Below are 14406 nucleotides of genomic sequence, written 5' to 3'. Positions count from 1 at the left end.
CTGCTGTAACTTCCCTATATAACCACGTTCTTGCTGGGCCGTTCCTTTCAGAGAGAGCGGCGCAATGCATGCTGGGTGTTGTAGGAATTTAGAACGGGTGAAACCACAAGCTGTTTGTACAACTTTCTCCACAGCTAAGGCAAAGTTAAAATATTATTGCTTCTGTTGATTGCAGAGAACACCAGCTTTGACTGACAGTGGCTTTGTCCAGGGGTGAATCTGTCCTTTAACTGTCCTGTTAGAACTGTTAGCATGGTTAGCATAGCCTACCTGGTAACTGAGAGTCATTGTGCTGTCTGCACTTCTACTGTAATCAGAGCAGCTAACACACCTGGTGGCTAACTGTTAGCTTACAGCTATTTTTACACTTAAATTAAACTGAGAGTCTTTAAAACAGTGAAAAGTGTCACTTACCAAAGCTTCAACACGGAGAACAGATCTGCGTCACAACGAGGAGGTCAAAGTAAAAACTCAAGATAAGACGTATCAGTCTGTTAGTCAGCGTATCAACAGGGATCAAAGGTCACAGCCTCCATTTGACTGAAGGAAGTTTGATGTTTTATGATTTCTGAGGAGAAATAAAAGTGTTTGTGTCATCAGAAGCAGCAGAGATCGTCGTCATGTCGACACCTCAGCTGTCAATCAACAGAAGACATTCAGACATTAAACATGAAGACAAAAGCACTTTTATTGTGGAACATCCAGCTTTTTGAATCTCACTTCCTGTCTGAGGAAAACAGTCAGAGATGTGGAGAATAAAGTGTTCATGTGATGAGAATAAAGACTTTGACAGGTGAGAGCAGTCTGTCTTTATGTGTCAGAGTGCTGAGCAGCTCAGGTTTCACACACAAACCTGTCTGTCAGAGGAAATGAGAGCAGTCACATGACGCTACAGCAGCCAATAGACCAATGAACACAAAGACACGCCTCCATGCAGCTCAGTCTGTTCCTGAATATTGACCTCTGAACTGCACTGAAGTCCTGAAAGTGAGTAAATGTACTGAGTTACTTTCACCACTGGTACATTGAAGTGAAAGTGCTTCATTGTTTACATGAACAGTTCAGACCAAAGCAGGGATGGTGATGATGTAGACCCAACTCTTTGTTCTATTCACATCATTTTACTCACATGAATGAAAGCAGAGACGTCTTTACTCAGCTTCAGACTGCTTCTCTTTACTGTCTCAACTTGTTTGATGTCTTTTCTTTTTGCTATTTGTTCTCACAGTTTAACCTGAGCACTGAAAAAACACCTGTGTTCCCCTGTATACTGAGTGTTGTTTATGAGAGAGAGACGATGAATTCTGCCTCTTACCTGGTTTGAAGTGGATCAGGTGATCAGTCAGTACGGCTGCAAAATAAATCTGCTCTTCATCGTCATCGGGATGTGAACATGCGTCATAAACACAGCGCAAAAGACTTCCTGAATGAATAAAAATCTTTATATGTTCACAAGACATTCGTTCACACTGAGCATGTGCAGATTGGACCAATCAGATGAAGCCTCAGCTAGCCGTTAGCTTCCCTCAGATTGATTGTTGACTGAGAGGTGAGCTAGCACGAGGCTGAGGAAGGAGAGAAGAGCGAGGAAGATTTGAAGGCTGAAAAAGAGCAGTGTACAAAAGAGTGCTCAGCTACCTGCGACCACCAGAGGGCGCTACAGCCATGGTGATGATCCTTCTTTAACACAGTGAGACATTGAAGAGCCTGTTATTCCTGCTGCTTCACCAGCGGTGTTATTATATTGTTCCTCTGGATGTAAAGACATTATATCCTTCCTGCTGTGTTATCCTCGTCAGTAGTGTTATTTTATTCTATTATAATTATAACCAGTGTTTGCTAGAGGCCTTATGACTGTGGAGATTCAGTGTTTGAGCTCTTATTTTATTCTGCGATGACGTGAACACACACAGGTGTGAAACATGCAGAGCAGCAGGGACACACAGCAGCTGTAAATGTAGCTGTAGAAATATAGCAGGCCTTATCATTAGCTTAAACACTTGTTGTTATTGTGAGGAACACACGTTGATGAAAGCATCAGGCAGGATTAATTAGGGCCTGAACACTGTAATGAACACATTATGAAGGTAGCATTAGCATCAGCATCAACGAGCTAGCTTCAGTAGCTGACTGCAGCTACACAATAAAAGGTTATTCTTTACCAAGGTACAATTAAAGATGGAGTTTGTACTTTGAAAGGACGACAGCAGGGCGACCTCCATGTTTACCACCTACAACTGATCCCACTAATAATCTCTAGAAACACACTTCTGCTTATTGTGTCACTTATATATTTCATACATGTGTCATTTACTGCTTCAGTTTAACACCTGGACGCACCTGCAGAATATATGACGTCATAACTAGCTAGGAGCCAATCAGGGTCCACTATGTAACTTACAGTGTGATGCAGCAACAAACACGCCACAGTTAAACTTTAGAAATGAGAAATATTTACATATGAAGAGATTCTGGGTTTTTACATGAGGGAGAAGGAAATGTCATTTTAACAGTTTTAACTCGGTCATTTCACTTTTTAAAAAGAAAACATGTCAGACACAAATTATCAGTCAGAGCATTTTAAACGTCTTTAACTCGTCCTCAGCCTGCAGATGTTACCAAGTTATCATCTTTATGAATATTTACAGAATATCTCCACTAATCAAGTGTTAGGTCGGTCCGTTTACACCCCTCTGACTCAGGGGACTCCAGCTAGCATAAAGTAGCTACAGTTAGCACAGGTCTAACTCAATCTCAGGTCACTTACCTGTGCAGTGAATCAAATGTCAAACTCCAACTCAGAAGCTTTTCACTCCCAAACTCCCTCTAAGTTTTAACAAAGCGCCGATTTTTATCCAGCAAGTACACAGAGCCGGCGGGTAGTTCAGGGAGCCTGGGAGAGTGGAGCGTTACCGGTAATTACACACAATACATTAACCTGAGATTTTACCAACATACTGATGTGTTTTCTGCCAAAGCCGAAATATGTGGTTAAAGTGTTTCTGTAGTTTTTACTGAATGCTTTATTCTCACATTTAGCCACAAGCTAACCCCAGAGACGACTGTCAGACAGACCGCTGTTATCAGAATACACATCCTGCAAACATTCTTTCACATCATGAACACAAACAGTCCTTAATCTATTTACAAATACAGGTTTTGGTCGTTTCTTTGTGAATATTTAATTATTCTTTTTAGAAATATAAACTGCTGAATGAATCAAAAGATATGAACAAAGGATGACTCTAAAGATGACTCTAATCTAAATTTTAAATAGACATATTTTAAAACAGAGCAAGTATTTTCTCTTTCATAAACACCATGTTTTTCTGCTAACAAAGAAAAAGTAATTACAGTTATTACGCAGCAAATAACATCCACATGTTTGTGTTGTTCCCATGAAACATTTCACGTGTCAAACAGCGACCCCATGTGGCAGCGAGTGGTAATGAGAGTTAAATAATCTGACATCAGTCAAAGGGCTGAGTGTCTGAACATGGACAGATTACAGTTACTGTATCGACAGATTTGATTAAACTTTATGTCCCCACAGTAAGTACAGCAGCTGCGTTTACAAAGTACTTACGTTTCTCAGGAAGTATGAATACAATTGGGACATACACCTTGAACTTTGACCCTCGTGCTCATTCATTAGTTAGAGTTTGTGGTGCAAGTGTTGCCTTCAAGGTACAACAAGCCATTTCCTGAGCTCAACAGATGATGTCTCCTTCGGCCAAATAAAAAGCCTGCTGGCGTGAGAAAATGAGACGAGATGTAGCAGGAAACCCTTTTGCATAAAAGTTACATGATGTGGAGATGTTTTTATGACGTAATAAATACTCCTGTCACCTGTCAATCACAGGGCTGACACACAGAGACAGGAAACCTTTCTCGCTCACATTCACACCTACGGACAATTTAGAGTCACCACTGAACCTAACGAGCATGTCTTTGGACTGTGGGAGGAAGCCGGAGTACCCGGAGGGAACCCACGCATGCACGGGGAGAACATGCAGACTCCACACAGAAAGGCCCACTACGTCTGAACAGGGATTAGATCCAAGAAGCCGACAGTACCACTGCACACTGTGCAGTCCTTCTGACATTATGTTGATTACATTTCTAAAACCTGTGGGTGTGTTTTACACTTTTAAGAAAAATTCAACTTTATGGATAAAGAGGTTTGTAGTAGGCTTTATATAAAAAACGTTTTACTTAATAACTGCTTTATAAGGCGTTATAAAGATAAAGAACTTGATTAGACAGCAGTTACTCAGCTACACTAAAGTAACAACTGTTGACAGATGCATTAATAATGTCTCTATTCAGCATGTTCACACAGCGGCCATTTTCCTCTGATGTCACATTCAGGTAGGGAAGCTCAGATTCTGTCATTAAGTTGTTCTGCTGTGTTTCAGCAGGATGTCCCTCCTGGTTTTCACTTCACATTTTCTATCCAGTCGCTGAGTCATTGTTTCACCACCACCAGAGGGGTCTGCTTGTCCCGCCCGCTCAGGTCAGACTCCACGTACTGTTTGGCTGCAAGCGAAACAAAGGAGTCACAGTTACAACACACTGGTAAGTCTGTGTGGTTTCAAATGTCTGTAGTGACCTCTTGTGGTGAAAAGAGGAAATACATGTGAAATTTAAGGCAGAGAACTTGTTTGCTGATGTTTTGTGATGTTCAAATCAAGGGATAAAATAGACGAGAGAGGAGAAGATCAAACAATAGTTATTTAAGCTGTAAGAAGACAAAAGGACTGCAGACATCTGTACAGACCAGGACTCATACAAACCAATGTGACTGTCAGCTGATTGATTGATTGATTGATTGATTGATTGATTGATTGATTAATTTTATTTGACAATTGAAGGAGAAAATAAAGAAAAGGAAATTGTCAGGTGTAACACAAACAGCAGAAAGCATGCTAGTGCAATGGTTGTCAGTGTTGCCCTGTTCCCCTCTAAACATACAGTCTGTGCTTCCAAACCCATTTATATAATATTAATCAGTCCCTCCAGGAAGTTGTGATGTCTCGTTCCTGCGAATTCACGCAAATTCAAACAACCTCCTGTTTCCCTGCGTGCGTGAAGTCATTTATGTCACCAAAGCACTTCTTTAATATTCAAATATTGATCCCCTGAGGTCTTCAGTGTTGTATAAATATAGGAGGGAAGCTTGTACTGTACTTTTATATCTCTGGAACGCTGCACGCTACAGCTGACTTTATGTTTAGCTGTGAAGCAGGAAAGCTGCAGCGTTCTAACGAGGCTCCGGTGTGATCATCTCTCCTACATGAGCGACCTCATCTTGCCTCTAACTACAGAGTCTTTAAAGAGACTCTATAAAGTGAATCCATCACAATGAATCTTATTTATCCATGTTTCTGTGCTCAAAACTGTTAGCCGTCCACTTAGCAACTTCTAAACTTGTGTTGAGTCAATTAACCAATCAGAGGCTGTGCTGCTAACTTTCCACCAACCAGAGGCTCTGTTACTGATGTTTGTGTCAGCGCTGAGTTCAAGTCGTGTTCTCTTATCATTTCTTTTATACTGCTGCAGCAGCCAAAATAAATCGTAGGTTCCCCTTTGCACATATGGACAGCATTGAATGTGCATTCACAGTGTGAAATGAGCATTTAATGGTTATTTACTGAAGCTTCATTCAGTTTTTTACACATTTTATTTGACATCTTGGCACAGAAATCCACAGGAAGTGATGTCAGAGGACGAACAGCTCACTCAGCCAATAGATGGCTTTATTGAAGCATTCGTCCCAGTTGCTCACAGTGGATGTGTGATGTGTGACGCAGGAAAAAAAGGCCTTGAAACACGGCAACTTGCATTGCAACTTTTTTAAAAAGCTACTGTGAAATCAGACGTGTTAGGTCGCAAAGATCACAGAACATGCTGCAAAATCCTGGAGGGACTGATCAATGAACTTTACCAAATCTGTTCAGGAGGGAACACAACTGCAGTTAGAAGACATTTTTCCCAGTCCAGGGAGTGTGACGTTGTAAAACTTCACAGTATAGGACTTCATGAGCCGACCCAGAACTACAAAGTACAGGTTCGGGTCCACTTTTTATTCTGGTCTAATTCTTTTACCACACAGGTCCTGGGTCAGTTTATCATTACAAAATGTGTGTATCTAAAATAAACCTTGTTTTAGATGTGGAGGCAATGAGAGGGAAGCAGTGACATTTTATTTATGACTATTATTTTCATCATAATTATTAGCATTATTATTATTGTGTTATTGAACACAAAGACATTTACAAAGCAAGTTAAGGAAGATCAGCACAAAATATATACAATGTGTTAATGAGCACAAATATCTTTGACAGAATCTTGAAGACAAACAAACAAAAACTAATCCATCAGAGGTAGACAGACGAGAGCACAAGAGGGCAAGATAAGAGACATTAAAACAGCAAGGATTTAGCTATAGATGAAGAGAGTTTTTCAGGCATTTCATTGACTTATATTAGTTGGCAAAATAATTCAAGAACATTGAAAAAGATCAGAAATGTTTGTATCCAAATGATCCATAAAATATATCACATCATTCCAGTTAAACCAGGGTATATTATCAATGTTTAAAGACAACCGATGGACATTGGACCAAAACAGTTTAGTTAGTGAACAGTAAAAAAATAGATGTTCAATGGTTTCACTTTCTGAGGAACAGAAGACACAAGGCTCCACATCAAATTTACACCTTTGATGGAATAAATCTTTTACAGGATAGATTGCAGACACCATTTTAAAATGTGTTTCAAGAACTTTCGGAGCAACAGGACATAAAAGACAGAAAGAAAAGGAATGTTTCCTCAAAGTGACCTCTGTATCGCCCCGTATGATTCCAGAATTGAAGTCCCCCATGTTTATCTGTCTGAAGAACAGACTCATAGTTTTATTGTTGCATTTTCTATCCATCAAATCAATCTCACCAACTTGTAAGGAAGAAAAGAAAAGTGTTGGCGGAGAATATGATCTATTATTTTGAATCATTGGAAGTACAGGAACTGGGATGGCTTCACAGATTTGATCGTACCCTTTTCTTGTAAAAGTCATTTTATACTTTGTGGTAAATTCTTCAAAGGATAACAGGTGTCCCTCTGTATTCAGTAAGTCATACACAATGTTAAACCTTTGTCATACCAGTCCACTTTAAAACTTGAGCAGGAAGGAATCACATCTGAGCAGGAATTCAATACCCCCGACTTTATTAAATAAACGATTAGGAATGTGGTACCACAGAGAGTGAGGCTGAGAAATACATTCTTTTAACCATTTCATTCTGAAGGCTGCAATTACAGATTCAAATTACATGGCTTTTAATCCCCCATTATCATAACCAAGTACTAACTGTGATTTGCGTAGGTAATGCGTTTTATTCTTCCAAATAAGTTTAAATATGATGGAGTTAGGGTTAGCAAAGCGTGATTATACCTTGTTTATAGTTGCTGATGTAACCCAGCTGAAAAAGATAGTTTAAAATAAAAATGAATAAAGTATTAAACTGTTTCATTTAGTGTAAGTTAATGATTTTTACAGTTATCAGATACTACAGTTTTGATAACTTTGACAAATATTTTGTTTTATCCATTTTTACCTTAATTAATTTAACCGAAGTTTTGCAGTGCACAAAGTTTTTGCAGTATAGTTTACATGCAGAGGTTTTGCAGTGCAGTCACATGCAGTCAGACGTGTGTGATACAGAGAGAGACCCGGGTCGCCATGTTGAGCTGAAGTAGTTGCTCAATGTGTTGTGGTTAATCACTTGGTGAAACAGGTACTGTTTCTACTAAAAATGCACTTTTCTTTCACTGAGGAGGTAAGGTTTGTGATGTTTAATATGTAAAATATATGTGGTTTATTGCTTACTCAAGCATTGGTTAAGCTGACAAACAGTTAATTTCTCATTTCATGTTTGATATTTGTACTGTTTTAATTTATACTTTGTATATTTTATTAGAACAAAATAATTCTAGTATCATTTGATAACTTGAAGCTGAACCAGAGAGTAACTAATCATTTTCAATATGTGAAGTATTTACATTCAGTTAGTGCTGACTTAGATATTGTTCTGATCTGGCATACTGTTGTACAACATAAGAACTTATGAACATAAGAGAACATAAGGTGAAATATAAAGAGAGCAGAACAAAAACTATAAGCCTGTTTGTAACAATGCAGGTCAGGTCTTATAGCGAGAGTGAGAAGACCCAGTGATGATTCAGCGATTCCAGTTGATGGCGAGCCACCCAGCTTGATTTCCGTGATCCAGAATCTGCATTGCCACTGAAACAGCCGGATGAACAATCTGCCTTGTGGTAGGATCGTATCAGTCACCTGGATTGGTACCAACTTGAACACACGTTTGACTTAGAGTGCACTCTGACTAACTTGACTATCACAGATCAATCCTCCATCTGATCTCAACGCCTACAAAGTTGACTTTGACTGAAATGACCTCTGTGGTCACCAGACGTTGACTTTGAAAATACTTTAAACAGAGGAGAAACTAAATATAGACAATTGATACAACTAAAGACATTTGTCTTTTGTTGACAGGGCCCATTTGTTGTTTTTCATATAAATGTAATGTTCATGTCATTTGTATTGTTTTGCTACTTAAAGCTGACTAAAAGTTGAATGTAACTGAATCTACTTGTGTCGTGGTAATGGTGATTGCACTCTTTACTTAGCTCCTTTCACACCTAGCGTGAGGTGTACTCACTCAGGAGTGGGTTACACTGACATACTAGAGTTATTGGTACATTCTTTGAAGGCATCATAAATCAGCTCTTTTATTTCAGCCCAGAAGTGTTTGTAAAATTCTGCGGTGACACCATCTGAGCCTGGTGACTTTCCATTTGGCATTTTTGAGATAGCAGAGTCCAGTTCTTCTCTGGATATTTCAGCTTCAGTGAGAAGTTTAAAGTCCTCATCTCTTTTTGGGATCCAGTCCTTTACAATTCCCAAGAACATTTCTGCATCTTGATCTGAATATTTGGAGCTGTAGAGAGTCTTATCAAATTTAAATGTGTGATTATTAACTGTATCCTGATCTTCACTCAGACAGTTATTAACATATAGTTTATTTCATTTCAACAGAGAGTTTTTTTCACCTTCTTCGATCCATCGAGCCCTTGAGCGGACAAATGCACCTTTTGCCTTTTCTGTGTAAAGGTCATCTAACTTGGACTGCAGTAGATGTAGTTCACCATTATTTTCCTCATTCAAATGAGTTTGGTCGCATGATGTATTAATTTTAGATATCATTTCTAATTGATTTCTCCTTCTTAAATAGGCCTTTTTTTTGCCTTCCTCAACACCAACTTTTCTAACATTGTACTTAAACCACTCCCGTTTATTCACAGGGGATAAATCACTTTCTGTTTTGACCTCACTTATCATGGAGCGGATCCTTTTGCTTTTCAATAGATTACTATTGGATTTCCAGTAGGAGGCCGTTGATGGCAATGAATTGTTATTGTCTGAAATGGAGAGAGTAACTGCACAGTGATCTGTCAGAGGAGAAGGACAAATATCACAGTCAGAGGACAGATCGACTAGATCGCTCGTTATCAGCCAGAAATCTAATCTAGAACACTGAGTTCGTCTTATATTATTACTCCAGGTGTATTGTTTTTTATCTGGCTTGTTTTTACGCCATATATCAACAAGATCTAGTGACTTGGAAAAATCTGATACCAAAGGGTTAAATGAAGGAGCGTTACATTGGGTAGGAGTTCTGTCCTGCCATTCATCTGGGACCACGTTAAAGTCTCCAGCAACAATGACTTTGTCTGTTGAGTATATGTTCTTCCACTCATCAATCATAGTGACTAAATTATAGATCAATCTTTGATTTCTGGCCCCATTATTAAACCCGTAAACATTAACGAGAATATAGTTGAAGTCATTAAGATCAATGATAACCATGAGCCAATGCCCCTCTATGTCACTGTTGTGGTCAGTAACCCTACCATCCACTTTGTTAAACATAATTGCCACACCTGCTGAGTGTGAAGTGCCATGGGATAAAAAAAAGTCGCCTCTACCCCGTTGACATTTCCAAAAACTAACATCAGTTTTAATTGAGTGCGTCTCTTGTAGAACAAAACAATTAACCCTCGGCTGCTCCTCACAAAAAATTAATGTGGCCTCGCGCTTTGTGCTGTTTGTTAAACTTCTAACATTTAAACATAACAAAGAAAACACCATGTAGAATACCTTGTGTGCGTATACGAACTCAACGCAGGATCAGTGCAAATATGAACCTTTTAGAGTCAAAGTGGTGACAGTCAAACATTATTGAGAGCCAAAAGTTGGTCTTAAAGAACATTGTTTTTAACAAGCATACAGCTTTGCTAGAACAGAGTCGTGTATTGAATATTCAAAGTGCAGCACGACTCTTTCTAGTCTTTCCTGTCATGTAGGCTTAGCTGCAGAGCTTAACAGAAATAATATTTTAACTATCAAGGTGTGTGCCTCGAACAGTAGGTGGCGAGGAATAATGACGATGTTATACTTCCTCCGGCCACACGGCGGCCGTCAATGACCGTGTATCCATCCTGCAGGTAGGCTTTGAGTCCCCTTTTCCTCGCCTCTTCCACCTTTGGCCAAGGACGGGCCTGAGCTTCTCGCTCCTCTTTACAGAAGTCTTCCCTGAAGCGTATTTTCATCTCGTTGCAAATCATTTTTTGACATCTTCCAGACTTGATCGTGGACAGTTCTCATGGAGACCTGTAAGATAATCTGCCGTGGCCGGTCTGCTTTCTTCAACTGTCCCAGTCTGTGTACAGTATCCACCGTGTTTTGCAGTTGCTCCATTGAGAGGGGGACAACTTTGGTTAGGATCTTTATCACATCGTCTCTGATGTTTTCCCCCTCTTTCTCATGCACGCCATTTAGTTGTAGCGCCCATCTCCGCTTGTACCTTGCTTGCTCCAAACACATTTCACAAAGTGTTGCATGTTCCTTCTCTAGGGTAGCCATCTTTTGCTTTGCCTTGTTCACATCTTCTTTTATCTCTTTCAAGGCTGACGCGTTAGCGTCAACTGACTCTTGCATTTTAATAACCACTGCAGTATTTTCCTTCAGTTGCCATTCAAGAGCTTTAAAGTGTTCGCCTTGATCATCAAATTTGCGAGCTAGGCTGTGAATGGCGTTCAAAATGACACTACTGGATAATTCTTCCTCCTCTGCAGTAGCCGTCTTCAACGGGGAATGCTGTCTGACTGGACGTAAGTCGGAGGACATTTCTTCTTCTTCTTGTTCCATCAAAGCGATGTCGTCATCGTCACATGCTTGTTGAAGAGCGGCTAACGAGTAGCCATGATCTTTGCTAGCTCCAGCCATCTGGTTGTCACAGTTCACAGAAAACACACAAAGGGAGAGGACCCAGGTGCAGACTTGATATTTATGGAAACCAAAAAGGCAACAAACAAAAGCTGACTTATAGAGAGTTCCGGTAACATAAATCCAACAAAGAGGTCCAACCAATAATCCAAACTGGAAAAAGGAAAACACAGGAGACTTAAAGAGGGATTCACCACAGGTATCACGTAGAAGCACGACGCACTGACAAAGAGACAGGGGAGCACAGAGACTAAATAAACTTAGGAGGTGAGGCTAATCAGACACAGGTGAGACAATCAAGGGGCAGGTGAAAACAATAAGGGCAGGGCACATAATCAAACAGGCGGGAAACACACAGGCAGGAAGTGGATCAACACGAGAGACAAGGTGACAAAGTAAAACAGGAAATGATCAAACCAATGAAACACAAATGAAAAACAGAACTAAACAAGACTAAATGACACGAACACAGATTCAATGAAATACTAAACTAAAAAACAAGAACTAATGACAACAGGAGACAAAGTGACAGAGCAAAACAGGAAACAACATCTGATCACCGAAACACAAATCTGACACTCAACTCAACTAGAATAACTCATGACACTCGTACTTTGTCCGCGTAAAGCGAGGGAACTTGGGAAGAAAAAAAAAGATCATTTGTGTGTGTTGTAAAGACAACGTTGGAGATAATAACTTTTCTGTTATCGCTTAACTGTCGATTTTTGTTTTGAAGGTCTTTTAAAGTCGGGTATCAGAGCCTGCAAAAAGTTCCACCGCTCACTCCGCCATCTTCCCGGAAGTCTAATTATCAGCATTATTGTTTGGTTCCTGTGGACTTGTTCTGTTCTTGTTAAGTGGGTTAGTTTTTATGATCCATATTCAAAATGTGTTCTATTTATTCGCAGGGTTTCTCTGCCTGGAGCAAATTCTATGTTTCAAGTTCACACAACAATCCCTGGCTTCAACAGGGACTAAAACAGCAACACTGCAAACAGAGTACACCTGTGGACATGAGTCAAATAGAGAGCTCACCAGATTGGACAGATTGAGTCCTCTCCACCTCGTTGGCGTCCTTTCCGATCCAGACAAACACCTGAAACAGAGGATTGTGTTTATTAGAGTGACATCAGAGAGATGATCTAACACCTGATGAAGCTGCAGTGTACCTGATCCCAAACATCCAGCAGCATCACGTCGTCTTCAGCCAGGTCGTCCTGAGTGAACTCTCCTGGAACCTCCTCGATCTGCACAACAAGAGAACACGGGTTACTAAAGTGACTGCTGCAACACAAAGCAGTGAATGCACTGAAGAGGACTCATTCAGCCTCATGAGGAAGATAACAGCTTACTGAAGTGTTTGAAGGAATGTGTTGAAAATGATTCTTGTTACTGAGGAGGTTTTAATCATCTGGACCAGATACTTACGATGAACCTGCCCGTCTTGTTGGAGCATCCAAACAGACGAGGAGGGTGAGTCAGGGTCTGACTCTCCAGTCTCTCTGAGGTCTGGTACTCTGTCCTCCCGCCTAACGCTGCCCACAAGTCAGCTGCAACACAAACACACACACACACACACACACACACACACACACACACACACACACACACACACACACTCAGGTGGACCTGTGCAGGTACACAAGAGTTCAGTGGAAACAGAGCTGCACCTTACATTATAATTGTGTTGATTCTGACATTAAATTTTCTGGCAAACAGCAGAAATATAAAAATCTCATGTCAAATCTAAAGAGACACAAAGTTGAGGCAAAAGTTTGATTGAGTGTCACATAACTGCGACTCTTCTCCTCCAATCCGCTCCCAGGTTGTTCAAAAGGTTTCATTTCATTTGGAAATCCTCTTTTCATCATCATGGATCAGGTAATCCATCTTACTTTTATCCCGGTTGTTCAAAGAAAACTGGTTTGGGTCAACCTGATCCAGATACTGACTTGTAAGGATTACCTGTGCTCTAAGTGGGACTTCATACTAGGATTCATACCTGATTAAAGGAGCTGAATGCTAAATTGCATGTAGCCCATCATGTGATCCATCATGAGGAACACACTGCAAGCTCTATCTCTATAACTCCCTCTGTGGTAAAGAGCGTTTCAATATGACTGTTAAAAAGTGAAACTATATGATCCTTAAATTAGAGGTTACTGGACCAGGCTACATGCAGGTCTCTCTTCCAAACCTGATCCATGACAGCCTTGCATGCATCCCGTCCACACTGTCCCTCATTGAGCAGTGAAGAACCAGGCGGGCAGCTCTGATTTGGGTGAGCTGGATCTTATTAAGCTCTTGTTTTGAAGCGCTGGACCCCTTGTAAAGAGATGCACAGCTGTTGATCTGTCTTCAGAGCATGTCTGGAACCAAATATCTTTGTTTTTGAGATGTTCAACTTTAGCCTATTTTCAGAAACCAGCATCAACTCCTCTTGAAGCATTCAGTTAAGATCCTGGCTCTTTTCTGCAGATACATACATTGTAGTATCATCTGCATACGTAGCAATGCCTGCCTCTTTTAATACATGTGGTAGATCATTTGTAAATATGGCCTACAGGAGAGGTCCTAGACAGCTGCCCTGGGGGATTCCACATTGTTATGATTTAATATTTGACAGGGTACCATGAAACATGACACTCTGCTGTCTGCTGGATAAGTAACTTCTCATCCAATTAACAGCTGAAGGTTTGAATCCACATGCAGATAGTTTAACGAGTAGTAGGTCATGGTCTATGAGATCAAAAGCTGCACTAAAATCCATTAGTTTATTTTTAATATTTAGTGTTAACCAAAGTTTAACCGGAGTCAAATTCCTGGCCAATAAAGCTGATTCTGATTAAAGTGATGCATCGTTAGGGGCGTGGCCTCTTTGAGTGACAGCTGGGAGCTGTTAGCTGTCTGCTAGGTGTCACTTCAGCTAATTCAGTCACTGAACGTAACCTCTGGGCCGTGTTTGTGCTGTTGGAGCCTTTTGGAGATTTGTTCATGTAAATATCAGACAGATAATCCGTGTGTGCGCTTTAT

The 14406-nt window shown here is 40.3% G+C and overlaps 1 protein-coding gene across 1 annotated transcript; it reads right to left on the bottom strand.

The window, feature by feature from the left end:
• Positions 1–11470: 11470 nt before the first annotated feature.
• Positions 11471–12930, bottom strand: LOC138609471 (scinderin-like; the record flags this gene model as incomplete). The annotated part of the gene is made up of 4 exons (XM_069682106.1): positions 11471–11526; positions 12409–12469; positions 12543–12620; positions 12802–12930. Coding segments are annotated over 4 exons (324 nt in total), but the record flags the coding sequence as incomplete, so codon positions are not given.
• Between the last annotated feature and the right edge of the window lie 1476 nt (positions 12931–14406).

This window comes from Semicossyphus pulcher, unplaced genomic scaffold (genome assembly GCF_022749685.1).
Source record: "Semicossyphus pulcher isolate SPU_LCO1_2020_fin unplaced genomic scaffold, fSemPul1.0.p SCAF_5, whole genome shotgun sequence".
Lineage (NCBI taxonomy): Eukaryota > Metazoa > Chordata > Actinopteri > Labriformes > Labridae > Semicossyphus > Semicossyphus pulcher.
The sequence above is the reverse complement of the archived record's forward strand: the minus strand, read 5'-3'. Positions and strand labels throughout refer to the sequence as shown.